General features: G+C 43.1%; 3 protein-coding genes across 3 annotated transcripts; 2 read left to right on the top strand and 1 right to left on the bottom strand.

The window, feature by feature from the left end:
• The first annotated feature begins 980 nt into the window (after positions 1-980).
• On the top strand, positions 981-4,784 carry ppid (peptidylprolyl isomerase D). The gene is made up of 10 exons (XM_048999744.1): positions 981-1,187; positions 1,653-1,793; positions 1,893-1,999; positions 2,107-2,295; positions 2,375-2,497; positions 2,675-2,781; positions 3,533-3,680; positions 3,906-3,992; positions 4,214-4,256; positions 4,383-4,784. The coding sequence occupies exons 1-10, from the start codon at positions 1,103-1,105 to the stop codon at positions 4,469-4,471; spliced, it is 1,119 nt and encodes a 372-aa protein (XP_048855701.1). The 5' UTR covers positions 981-1,102; the 3' UTR covers positions 4,472-4,784.
• A 131-nt stretch (positions 4,785-4,915) lies between these two features.
• On the bottom strand, positions 4,916-11,705 carry etfdh (electron transfer flavoprotein dehydrogenase). Its single transcript, XM_048999743.1, has 13 exons — positions 11,512-11,705; positions 10,842-10,979; positions 10,128-10,357; positions 9,860-9,941; positions 9,406-9,524; positions 9,213-9,290; positions 8,852-8,998; positions 8,369-8,509; positions 7,649-7,792; positions 7,399-7,567; positions 6,447-6,629; positions 5,931-6,152; positions 4,916-5,328 (listed from the first exon to the last, which is right to left on the bottom strand). The coding sequence occupies exons 1-13, from the start codon at positions 11,540-11,542 to the stop codon at positions 5,165-5,167; spliced, it is 1,848 nt and encodes a 615-aa protein (XP_048855700.1). The 5' UTR covers positions 11,543-11,705; the 3' UTR covers positions 4,916-5,164.
• A 420-nt stretch (positions 11,706-12,125) lies between these two features.
• LOC125723358 (uncharacterized protein C4orf46 homolog) lies at positions 12,126-13,014 on the top strand. The gene is made up of 2 exons (XM_048999865.1): positions 12,126-12,310; positions 12,428-13,014. The coding sequence occupies exons 1-2, from the start codon at positions 12,221-12,223 to the stop codon at positions 12,590-12,592; spliced, it is 255 nt and encodes an 84-aa protein (XP_048855822.1). The 5' UTR covers positions 12,126-12,220; the 3' UTR covers positions 12,593-13,014.
• The last annotated feature ends 30 nt before the right edge of the window (positions 13,015-13,044 follow it).

Here is a 13,044-nt window from a genome sequence, read left to right as displayed (position 1 = left end):
CGTGATGAGTAAATAGGATTTTGAGAGAAGTGCCTTGCTGGAGAATTAGTGTTATTTGTATAGTATTGTGACACTGCGGGAATTGATTTAGACTAATTAGTATTAGCAATATGTTTTGAAGCGGTTTCTCGCCTATAAGAGTTTCTGGAAATGAGGAAATATTTCTGAGGTCAGTTATATTGAAAAAAATATGAATGGATACTCTTTGGTGACTGCTCCCACCAATCGAAGACTCGAGGTCTTTGCTTCGACGCTCAGTGCGTTTGTTTTTATCAACCATGGCTTCCCCCTTGTGGTGAGATCAAGAAAACATTAATAAAGAAAGATACGTTTCTCGCTTTTGCGCATCACATTTATTAGACATGCCACAGCAAATATGAGATCATTTCTTTTTTTAAAAAAGAACGACCGCAATTTTTATAGCGAGTGCAATTTGTAAATAAACATTTTATGGTATTGTTGTTGGTCTTTGTACATAAAATTCTAAATGTATGCATCTGTTATAACTACCACGGTATTGTTCTTTCCACGTGTCTTATAAACACTACAGAAATGCAAGAACAAGACATAAGTAATTGGCTATTTTAAAACTTTTTGACAGGATAAATATTCAAATGGTTACCACTGCATACTATTCTGAAGGAGAAGCATTTTTTAAAATTGTTTTTCTGTTAACATGCCATCCTTATACCGCAAAAAATGTATACCCAAAGGCCAGTTTGCACCTGGGTTTATTATTCTAAGCAGATTTTAGATGTTGTTTATAAAGGACATATTATTCATGGTAAATCTATAAGTGTTATATTCAAAATAATATTTATCTATACATGTACATACATTTTATTAATGTTTTTTGTGTGACAGAAATGATCCACTTAATACATTTTTATTAAATACAAAATAGCCTACAAATGAATTTCGCGAAATTAAGCTTTTATTTTGAAATGCTCAGTCCCCGGACCACCGGAAATACATTTTTTCCCATCCCGTTGTTCGTCTCATACTGCGGTCTTACGATCCACAGACGCTGCTGGCTGCCATACTTTGGGTGCACGGCGGAGTCGGCAAATTGTCATCACTGTTTTCGGGAATCGAATGAGAAATGTCAAACCCAACACCTCAAAATAAGCCATCCAATGCTGACAACCCTCGGGTGTTTCTCGACGTTGACATCGGCGGTGAAAGAGGTACGTTAGCAGACTGTAACGTTAATTAAACCGAGATATGTGCAGTTACTGAAAGAAATGCATGTTTTATATTTAGATAAAAAAATCATTTATCTGTGTTTGAGTTTGGGTTATGAGACTGTTTAATTGTATGGCAGTTAGATATTACCAGTGATGTTAGGCCATGTGCGTGTTGTGGGTCTGTCTAACCAATTCCTGAACATGTGCTACTTCTGAAATCGACAAAACAGTTATAATTTCTACTAATTATTTTACTCGTAAATTTTAGCGATGCGTCCTCTAGTCAATAAAACGATTCTTTATTTAGATTACTTGATAATTTATTGATTTATTAATACATTGCTACCTGGCTTTGCAATCTGCGACTTAGAGCCGGCTTCCAGAAAGGTCCGGGGGAAGCAGCTGCTTTCCCAAGCGTCCTTGTGCGCTGATCGGTCACAAACAGCCCGTCTTCCCGTCTCCTAGCGGGGCGCATCGTGTTCGAACTGTTTGCCGACGTGGTTCCGAAAACCGCCGAGAATTTCCGAGCTCTGTGCACCGGCGAGAAGGGAGATGGGCCCACGACGGAGAAACCGCTGCACTTCAAAGGGTGCCCCTTCCACAGGAGTAAGTTGTGTTTTAAGTGACTAATGGAGCAGAGGGGATGATTTCAGAAGTACTGTGTCGGAGTTGCTTCTGATAAAACTCGGTTCTTCTCCCATTCAGTTATAAAGAAGTTCATGATTCAGGGAGGGGATTTCTCCAATCAGAACGGTACTGGAGGAGAGAGCATTTACGGGGCTAAGTTTGAAGATGAAAATTTCCACTATAAGGTAAAAAAGTAACTAAAAAAATCCATCCTGTAGTTTACATATAACGCAGAGAAGTGTAAGAACCCACAGCTTGATGTTTTAATAACTTTTTGATTTTTCCTTTCCAGCATGACAGGGAGGGTTTGCTGAGTATGGCAAATGCCGGGCCGAACACCAACGGCTCACAGTTTTTCATCACTACCGTTCCCACCAGCCACCTGGACGGGAAGCATGTGGTCTTCGGACAGGTGCTGAAGGGGTTGGGCATCGTCAAGATGCTGGAAGCCGTGGATACAAAGGAGGACACACCAGTGAAGGTGCAGCCGCCTGCAGAACGTCACGCGTCCAAACACGTGTGTGGAGCTTAGCGGTAACCGGGCGATCTTGTGTTTAAAGCCCTGCATCATCGCAGACTGCGGTGAACATCAGCAGGGGGATGACTGGGGCGTCACCCCCGACGACGGCTCCGGAGACCTCTATCCCGACTTTCCGGAGGATGCCGACATCGATTTCAAAGACGTGGGTATCAAGTGCCTTGGGGCGATTCCGTTTGCGAAAGGCGCTATATAAAAATTAAATAGAATTTTGAATTTGAAAAATTGAAATTTGAATTTTTTCGCTCTTGTAGTTTTTGGTGAATCGGGATTTCGTGATTGTTTATTTCACCAATTTGATATATCATCTTTTTTTCTGCAGGTTGATAAAATCTTGTCTGTTGCAGAGGATATTAAGACCATTGGGAATAACTTCTTTAAATCCCAGGATTGGTTGGCAGCTAATAAAAAGTATTCAAAAGCTCTAAGGTATGTTAGAAGGCTATATCCATCCATCCAATCTAATAATCAATGAATCTGGACACCCCGACTGCGATGCCAGCCAATCACAGGGGACACCCCGACTGCGATGCCAGCCAATCACAGGGGACACCCCGACTGCGATGCCAGCCAATCACAGGGGACACACTTGCATACAAAGTAGGCTGATTTAGGCCATTAACACACTGGTTTAAAAATCATAAGTAGGCAGCTGAGACACATGGCCGTTTACCCCTGTGTGCCATGCGTCCCCAACGTGCCCAGCTGACCACTTGAATTAGGATTTTGTTAATGCCTTGCGCAGTAACATTATTGTAACATCCTTGTCGGAGATGCATTAGCATTTACGCTACAAAATATAATGCGGTCAAATGCATCCCAGACCACCTTGGCAAGTGGTTGGTCGTTTACACTTGTATTTGGCGGTGTTCACTTTCGATTCGATCACCCAACACGCATTTTAATGCCAAGTGTAAAGGGGGCCATAGAGACGCCAGGTCACATGATCACGTTTTTAGACGGGGGGGGGGGGGGGGGGGGGTGGGGGGAGAATGAGAGTCTCCAGAGGAAACCGGCACAAACACGCGGTGGATATATAAACTCCACATCCACAGTTCACTAGGGGCACCAAGTATGGTGGAAAAACGCACTAGGACCGGAACCACAATCGGAACCCCTGATTCATCAGGCCGCATCGCTACCTCTGCTGCCAGTCACCGGGCTACCATGCCTGTCACAGGTACCTGGAGACTTGTGGCAATGCAGTGGACGACGACGAAGCGCTGCAGAAGAAGCTGGAGGCCATCGCGCTGAGCTGCATCCTGAACATCGCCGCCTGCAAGCTGAAGCTGCAGTCATGGCAGGACGCCGTCGACAACTGCAATCAGGTGACCGATTCGGGGAGTTTGCATGTTCTCTCTGAGCTACATGGGCTTCCTCCCACAGACTAGAAACACGCAGTTATGCTAATTGGCATTTCTATATTGCCTATAGCCTAGGATTTTGCGTGGGTGTATGTGTGTGTATACCCTGCCTACATACATATAGTTTATTTAGATGCATTATATTGTGTTCTATATAAAATTCAAAAGCCTATTTTCTCATCATTATAGGCACTTGACTTGAAACCTGACCACACTAAAGCACTGTATAGAAGAGCCCAGGCATGGCAAGGACTGAAGGACTACACTCAGGCCATGGTGAGCGATGGCTGTTCCATGTTTCAAAATAAAAGTCCCTAGTTCTTTTTTGGTATGTGTGCATGTACAGTTTTTGGTCATATTAAACTTATCATACCTACCTATTCATGTACTCTTACATTTATTCACATTGCTGTAATATATATTTTATATATATTTACCTTTTTTTACTGGAAGTATGAGTTTTTTTATTCATTGTACCTCTTGTGTATTAATTCTAGGCTGATCTGAAGAAAGCTCATGGAATAACACCTGATGACAAAGGTGAGCGTCCGTTGCAAACGTAGTTTTCTTTCAATAGTTTTTCTTTTTCGTCAATAGCCGCTGATAATGGTCTGTGCAGTTTTACCTCCTGAATTCTAGTCTAAGATACGAGTCTGTGTTTGACAGCAATTGCAAACGAGATTCTAAGAGTGAAACAGAAAGTCAAGGAAGAAAAAGAGAGAGAGAAAATGACGTATGCAAAGATGTTTGCCTGAAGATCTGTCGGCGCTACAGCGGCCTTCTGGAAACGCCGCAGTCGGGATTCGGTCGGCCGAACAGGCGGCCACTTCCTGATGCAGTGTCCACTGATTTCCTGATGTACTGTATTCAATGAAGCTGTCGTCCTACTCAACATTCGTTGTGCTAATTCTAACAAACATGCACCATGGTAAACAAGGCTGTGACAATATGGTATACATACTATTTTAAAATGGCAAGTTGTCGGCTGTAGCTTGGTGGATTTTATAGTGTGTTCCAAGTACCAAACCTATAGGCCTGAACATGATAGAATAAAAGTATAGTTGTGGATGAGTGTGTGTGTGTGTTTTCTCATTCTTCCTGTTCCTTAAAAAGAACATGATGGGTATATTAATACTAGAGCGAAAGCGATAAATATCCTAAAATATATTTAAGGTTCTTAATGTTACGTCAAACATTCGTACATTGAAATAAGTCAGAGTTTATTAAAATTACAAGATAAGAGCTATACAACACCATCTTACCATGTACCAACAGTCTTCTATATACAACCGTTCATTTGTGAATGAACAAATCGTATTTTTTTTAAATAAACAATGCACAATGCAGCAACATTAAAGTCAATGTTGTGAGGTGGCACAATGAATAATGTGTTACTGCAATGGGATCAGAGCAGCCGGTTAATGCCTGTCGACGTACTTTTTGAAAAATCACATGCCGTTATATGCTGGTCCCCCGCTTCCCTCTGGCACCACCCAGTTAATGTTCTGGCTCGGGTCCTTGATGTCGCAAGTCTTGCAGTGAACGCAGTTTTGTGCATTGATCTGTAGCCTCATGCCCTCTCCAGACTCGAGAGGCACAAACTCATACACTCCTGGAACAAAAAAAAAAAAAATAGTAGTTGCGATACCAGAACTGTATCGATACAGGTAATCGTTAAATCGCGATTCAGTTTATCGCGATTCTTCCATCCATATGCGGAATCTTTGCGTCAAAATTACTGCAGCGCAGTTTAGTGGAATGTTTTATTTTACAAACATTTTTGTTAACATTTGCTGATTAAAAATATGCTTATGCTAAGTGCACTGCAAAGCCACAACACAATGAACTGACTAACTATGAAATGTTAAAGTACAAGTTAAATATTTCCCCCGCGCACTGGTCGTTTCATAAACAGAAATGTGCACTTTAAGTATGAACAAACACGCATAGTTAATGCAGCTGAGAGTTGTGTGCAACAACTTTTATTCCGGATACTGACTCATCCTTGGTAGTTAGACTGTTAATGCCTCTTAATTACATTTGGTTACGATTCTGTAACCAGAGGTCATAAAAGTGACGGCATACTTTTATAAGCGATGGCTGCCATTTTGGTTCTCAAATTTGAACCTTTAGGAACTCCCGCTAAAAGATGAACGCAAACTGAACATTTGAAAATCTCACACTGCACGGTGCAACAAAGTGCTTCACCCATACCTGCTGGACAGAATCGCTGCTCTGGCCCATCGTAGATGTCCAGGTTCTTCGCAACGGGGATGCTGTCGTCCATGAGGGTTAGGTGCGGTGGCTGGTCGTGTTCATGGTTGGTGCCACTCAGAGCTACAGAGGACAGCAGGTCGAAGCTCAGCCTCCCGTCGGGCTTGGGGTACTCGATGGGGGTGCACTCCTTCGCGGGTTTGAGCTGCGTAGCATCCGCCCCTAGATAAAGTGGAGACCGACTACTCTTTGTCCAGAGTCCTCAACTGCCCATTATTTAGGTCAATGTTCCCCAATCCGGTCCTCGGGGAATCCCAGACAGTCCACGTTTTTGCTCCCTGCCAGCTCCCAGCTAATCAGGAACACCGAATACCTGGTACAGGTGCACTGGGAGCTGAGAGGAAGCAAAAACGTGGACTGTCTGGAGTCCCCAGAGGACCGGGTCGGGAAATACTGCTTTAGGTGAACAAACACACAAACTCAAAAGACTTTCCCCAAAATAATAGTGTCTCTTACCCATATGTTTTAAGGTCCACGGTTCTTTCCCTCGTAAGATCCAGTAAAAGATGCCAGTGTAGAGCATTCCCCCATACAGTCCAAAGTAATTGTGGAATGAAGGTCGGATGTTTCTAACAGCACGTAGCTCTTTCCAAATCCAGGAGTTCTTCAAGCTGTCCTCATACCCAGGCACATGAATTCCTGGAAGACAAGTCATCACCGTGTGCAAAATGATTTAAAATAATTGAATAAACCGACAGCACCAGCTGAAGGTTCTTAAGACGCCATTTTAGAATCCAAACTGATACCTGGTACAAATCGTGGTGCTGGATGTTTTTACACTCAAAAAATGATTAAGTGTTAAAGTTCTTTGGGATCCATTTTTCCTGTGCATACATTATCACTTACGGCTAAGGTTCCACATGCTGTAACAAACGGGGGCAGCTGTTAATGTAGAACATGGGGACATTTTACAGGAAACATCAACACGTGCCTTCAGACGTTCTCGAACAACACGCAGGAATAATTCACAGGTTTTATTTTTCTGTGTCCGACTAGAACTGGCATCTGAATATTAATCTAACCCACAGTGAAGATGAAATAAAGGCACACTTTCTACCAAAAACCGTCACATTTCCAGAGGTGGAGATTTCAGGTCCGGAGAGTACAAATCCAGACCAAGATTTTGTTTCAACCAACCAGTTGAGTATAAATAAATCGCAGTCACAGAGAACTCAACTGGATGGTTGAAACAAAATCACCTGCTGCTGGATCAATGACTCCCCCCCCTCCCCCAAAGGGGATCAATACACTCCTAAATTATAAGATAAAAAAGATGGATGACCTCTGCATTAAAATGTACTAGATCGGGGTTCTGGTCATGAACCCCTACAGGATCGTACACACCCTGCGCACCGTCACTAGCTACTCAAAGCCATGCCTGCAGCCTTCAGATGGGTTTGAGGATTACCAGCTGTCTCAGACTGCAAGTTTTCATCTGTGATCTTCTGGAAGATGGACTCGGCTGCCAGCATGCCGCTCTTCATCGCCGTGTGGGTTCCTTTGATCTTCGGCACGTTCATGAACCCAGGGCTGCACCCTATCAGCAAGCCTCCGGGGAACGTCAGCTTCGGTATGGACTGCAAGGCAGATGTTAGTCTGCTATGAGGACTGCAGGCACTAGGGGGCGCAGTCAGCCTGGCTTCCTCGACGCAGCCTACCTGGAATCCACCTTCATTCAGGGCTCGGGCTCCATAGGCAATCCGGTTTCCTCCCTCCAGAGTTGATGCCACTGAAGGGTGATGCTTCCATTGCTGGAACTCCCTGAAGGGGCTCAGATATGGGTTCTGGTAGTCCAAGCCAACCTAAGACAGTAGTAATTTATGGGCAGCCTTGGTTATAAATTCATGGCTTTACTCAGTCTTTAGATTTGCCAGAATCTCCCTATACAGTTTCAACTACACAGGATATTGGTGCGACAAGTGAAAGACAACAGATGCTGCAGGAGTCCAGACATGGTGACCCACAGAAAAACAGGACTGATCAGTGGACAGTACGCCATCAACTCCAATTAAATTTCAAGGTATACTGTCATATGTTCACACAGTGAAATTCTCAAGCTACAGTTGCAGGGTTCTGGAGTCGGAGGACAGACAAACAACAGCGCAGTTACAACAAATGTTGCGCGTAAAACAATAATGAGAAAAGAATTCACAAAACGGAAAAGTTAAGGCACAACTGAAGCGACTCCGCTTCAGTGATCAGAAATACCACCGTCGAGCGAAATGTCCGAAATAAATGCAGAAAAGCAAAACCCAACAAGCTTCCTCATGAAATTCACCCTGACTACTGACAACCTAGTAGGAGGGGCTAGTTATGTCAGAAACTCCTCCCATCCCGAGACCATCCTACGAGTCTTGTACACGACACACACCACTTACCACAAGGCCCAAAGCTACCAAAGGCTCCTTTTCGTTCAGGTGGTACAAGAACGTCCCTCCGTACGTGTGCCGGTCCAAGGGCCAGCCCACCGTGTGTTCAACTCTTCCAGGTTTCCAATTCTTTTCATCAATAACCCATATCTACAGTAAATGCAAGGCACCATTTATTACGGCAGGGAATGTTAATGCAGAATATAATACCCAGACCCCCATGTTGATGCGGTAAGCAGACTAAATTTACATAGGTATTCAAAAAAAAAAGTGACATTTTAACACAGGGTAATTCACCCTGGACCCTTAAAAATAGAAAATTGAAGAAAATGAATGACTTGCGACAAAAAGAAAGTACGGAGAAATTAAATGACTTATAGAAATCAGTCCTGTATTTGTATTACACTAAATAGTGTAAGTGAGCTTAGATAAAAAAAATAGGTAATTCTAGGAATGTATAAGATGGCACCAAAATACACGCATGGACAGTACCTCTTTAAGGCCTATGGCATAGGTCTGCGGCTCGCAGTTCTCGCGCAGGTTGAAACGTTTATACAACTGCTTCGCCAAGTGGCCGTGACAGCCTTCACCAAACACCGTGACCTTGGCATGGAGCTCCATGCCCCTCTCAAACACATCCTGCAATCAAAGGTACAGCGTGCGCATTCATTATGAGAAACCGAACACCTATACGGTACTAAATACCGTCAGATTGGATAGATTACCTGGCAAAAAAGTGAAGCATTGCTGCAGGCGGATTCCTTCGCTATTAGGCACTGAACGGTTCAGTTCAGGAGCATATCTGATTGACGTAAACATTTGCAGCACTACAGGGACATGTTGAGAAGCTCACCTTGGGCGATCCGTCTTTAGCTATCCCCACGTCGTTCGTAGCGATTCCTTTTACACTCCCATCTTCGTGAAACAATACCTTCCGTAAGGGGAGATTCAGCGTAAGTAGTAATCTGAGCCCTAAAACAGCTCAAAGAAACTACTCTAGAATGCATCAGAGGTAATGAATTAAACGCAAAAAGACTCGGAGGCACCTCTGAAGCTGCGTAACCGGGGTATAACTCCACGCCAAGCTCTTCCGCCTGCTCGCCGAGCCAGCGCACAAAATGACCGAGGCGGACTACGTAGTTGCCATGGTTATTCATCGGAAGTCCTGGAAACAGTCGCCGAACAGATTAAACAAACAGTTAAAAAGATATAAAGGCACAGAAGCGATATAAAAGCTAGAAGGTGTGCAAACGCACAGCACGTCTCTCACTTATGAATCCTCTGCAGGTTATTGTGAGAGGCTACATGTAATACTATCTAGCACACATGAGTCAGACCGGGGAAAAGACAGGAATCTCCCCACTGCTGTTTAAGAAACCATCACAACTTTACTCTTAATAAAAATGGGGGAAAAAAAACACAACTGTCCCTGGTCGCTCCTAAAACAATGTCCTTAAGGTCTTGTGCATCACAGAGTATGATATTAATGTTATAACTCACCAGGAAGGATTGGAACAGGGATTCTAGACTTTTTTGTTAAAATCGCAAACTTGTCTTCTGTCACTGGTGTATTTAAAGGGGCCTAAAATAAAAAAGACGGTCCATATTTAAGCTTCACAGATTGTAATCATTCTGATAAATACACTGTAAACACCAATTCGATTCAATCACAAATGCGTGTCGCTGTGAAACACAAACCATTAAGCAGCCACATATTTTCCTTTATGTTCTATCAGTGATTCCTTTCTTTTTGACGGTTCCAACTCACTCCTCTCTCCTTCCAGTCCGGGATGAGCTCGCTGAGAGCGCTCGGCTCCAGGCAGGCACCGGACAGCGTGTGAGCGCCGATCTGAGAGGCCTTCTCCACCACGCAGACACGCAGCTCCTTGGCGTGCTCCTTCGCCAGCTGCTTCAGGCGGATGGCGGCGGAGAGACCGGCGGGACCACCACCCACGATCACGACGTCAGCCTCATCGGCGAATCGCTCCATCTCCACGCCTGCAACAAAAGTACTGCCGTCATATAAACGCAACGAGGAACTTTACACGCAGATTCCTGACAATCTTTGATGTCACACCCAAACACCTTTGTCACCCATCAAAAATAAAAATATTTTAGCAACTAAAAATCAATTAACTCCACTATTAAGAATTTAAATTCTACATCAAACAAACTTACTCTGAAGCATATTTTTCCATTTCAAATCTGAGAGTTTACTGTGTCCTAAACAGTCAGTTACACTATGCAATAAAAATCTTACTCTGCAAATCCACCCAGCCACTGGTAAACACAAAACCAAACATGGGCAAAGTAAATAGATAAGGCAAATAATGTGGGCATTGCAAAGGAGTGGATATGTAAGAGCCAGATAACCTGGCACATAGGAATGGCCAGTTATGAGGTTTAATATAAATTACAGGGAAAATATCATTGCAAAACTATTAGTCCAAATGTGCGGGCGAGTTGCCAATGTGAGCTGCACCTTCCCATCGCGGGTCTTTGTCCCTGGGGAAGACGGTGTAGTGGGTGGTGACTCGGGGCACTGGGGACGCGCTGGACGCCCATCTCTGTGACAGCTTCTCTTTCTGCAGCAGATCCAGCACGCGCGCACACCTGTGCACTGGCAGAGCAATACGCAGCTTTACAGTGAACCGTGTTAAGTCAGGACAACGTACGACTAGACAGACAAAGAAAGCTCGCATATCTAAATCATAAAGGAAATCCATCTCGTAATCATTCCTGAAACGTGTTACTATCACGAGTAAAAGACAACTGAATGAATATTTCAATAAAGTTAACATAAAATGCAAGGCAGGAAATGTGCCACAGGGAAATCTATGCATTTGTAAATATAGCCAGTTATACCTACTGGAAATTTGCAAACGGCAACACAGAGCAGTAAATGACCTCGATTACGTGAACTTTACCCTACATTTACAAAGACCACTAGGCGTGCCAAGCTACTGCTATTGCTCCCTGCCCGAGATTTGTAACTTAACATACACACCATCATACATAAAAATGAAAAAATTGGCATGCTGTTCATTTAAACCCAGTGATGCAAAAAAAAAAGTTAACTCGAAACCGTATGGGTAAGATCTAACCAAATAACCAGTATCAAAATAAGCAAAAACAACGAATGTGTACTGTACCTTGCTTTGCAATCTTGTTCATAGGAAACATCGTGTATTTACTAATCAATGTCTAAAATCTTGGTGCTAATAGGGTGGGTGACGTGGGATGGCCTTCAGGACATTTGGTCAACTAAACGCAGACACTTAGCACTCAGCAACATAATCATGGAGAGACTCCTCTCCTTCCCTCAATGTTAAAATACAAGCCACGGTAACCGGAAGTGACTTGTGCAGTTTGAAAGGATGACGGTGTGCGTTGCTAAAGAATTGTGGGATTAGTAGTTTTTTTATTATTATTAACAGGTAGCCAACGTTCCATACACACATACGCGCGCGCGTGTCTCGCAAAAACTTTGTAAATTAAAACATGCAGAATTTATAAACAAATCTTTATTCGTTTTCGTCTTTTCGTATGATCAATGTAATACCACAATGATCATTACAATGCTTTATACATTAAGCGTGTGCAAGGAATATTTTGCTATGATGTGACGGAAATCATCCACCAATAAATAAAACATCCTCCCTGCAGCACCGACAAACGCTTTCATCCGGAGTTTAACATTGCTTAATTAACCATTAACAGTCTTTTAAAATCCATCATTGTCCGGCATACATAATAAACGTCATTGAGCAGCACTGCGCATGCGCCGGAATATTTCGCGGGAAATAAGAAACTTAATGTTGACGTTTTGAAAAAGAAAAACATTCCTGTTTACTTGTAGCGATGTCTGACACCTCGTCCGTTGCTTCGGAGAACACAGTTAACCTCACGGACACGGAGTTGTTGGAGGAAATTGAGGTGCAGATAGATGATGTAAGTAGCCGACTTTCAACACTGGGGATTCCGTACTAATACAGGGATCCTGATAGGGTCCTTCCCAGGTTAATTGCTTATAGGCGCAAGATGGTAAGTTGTCATTCTTTGTCGCAGGCTGCGGTGTCGTTGACTCACATGCTACACGCGACCTCCGTGATGGCCGTCCAAGTGAAGGAGCTGGCGGACAGAACTTCAGCTAACGTGCAGTTTCTCAAGGCGTGGAGAGATTTGCTGAAGGGAGGACATCATGCCGACAAGCCGGCCGCCCCGGACAGCTGATGGATGCCGCAGCGAGTTATTCGATCGTACACATGCAGGCAGTTCTCCCACATGTATACAGTTAATTAAGTACGTTTTGAAATATTCCCGTAATCGTTGCGAAATAATGTGTTTGCTTGTGCTTTTCATGAGACACAGTTGTAACTTATCAGTATGGTATAGTGGAGTTTTTACAAATCCAGAAAACGTTTTTTTCCCGAGACTTATACATGTTAAACGTTGTATATGAGAGACTCACAAAAGACTAAATTAAAATATAATCTCATATAGTAACTGATTTTATATGATATTTTCTATCCATACACTTGCGTATTTGTATTTCATGATTCAAATATGTAAAAGTATCAGTTTCTCTTCCATGTAGTTATTTTAAAAAGTTCATGCATTTTTTTTGCATTCTAGGGAAAATAATGTACAATTTGCTTTAATGAAAAACACAAATAGTTTTATCC

The sequence above is a fragment of the Brienomyrus brachyistius genome, unplaced genomic scaffold (genome assembly GCF_023856365.1).
Source record: "Brienomyrus brachyistius isolate T26 unplaced genomic scaffold, BBRACH_0.4 scaffold47, whole genome shotgun sequence".
Taxonomy (NCBI): Eukaryota; Metazoa; Chordata; class Actinopteri; order Osteoglossiformes; family Mormyridae; genus Brienomyrus; species Brienomyrus brachyistius.
This window is presented reverse-complemented; position numbering and strand designations above follow the sequence as displayed.

Excerpts from the sequence above, each read along its gene's own strand:
- etfdh (XM_048999743.1), bottom strand. The coding sequence starts at position 11,542 with ATGTTTCCTATGAACAAGATTGCAAAGCAAG. Across the intron at positions 9,525-9,859 it reads CCCTGTTCCAATCCTTCCTG|GACTTCCGATGAATAACCAT; the intron begins GTGAGTTATAAC and ends GACTGTTTCCAG. Across the intron at positions 9,291-9,405 it reads CCGGTTACGCAGCTTCAGAG|GTATTGTTTCACGAAGATGG; the intron begins GTGCCTCCGAGT and ends CCCTTACGGAAG.
- LOC125723358 (XM_048999865.1), top strand. The coding sequence starts at position 12,221 with ATGTCTGACACCTCGTCCGTTGCTTCGGAGAACACAGTTAACCTCACG. Across the intron at positions 12,311-12,427 it reads TTGAGGTGCAGATAGATGAT|GCTGCGGTGTCGTTGACTCA; the intron begins GTAAGTAGCCGA and ends TCTTTGTCGCAG.
- ppid (XM_048999744.1), top strand. The coding sequence starts at position 1,103 with ATGTCAAACCCAACACCTCAAAATAAGCCATCCAATGCTGACAACCCT. Across the intron at positions 3,993-4,213 it reads AGGACTACACTCAGGCCATG|GCTGATCTGAAGAAAGCTCA; the intron begins GTGAGCGATGGC and ends TATTAATTCTAG. Across the intron at positions 4,257-4,382 it reads AATAACACCTGATGACAAAG|CAATTGCAAACGAGATTCTA; the intron begins GTGAGCGTCCGT and ends TGTGTTTGACAG.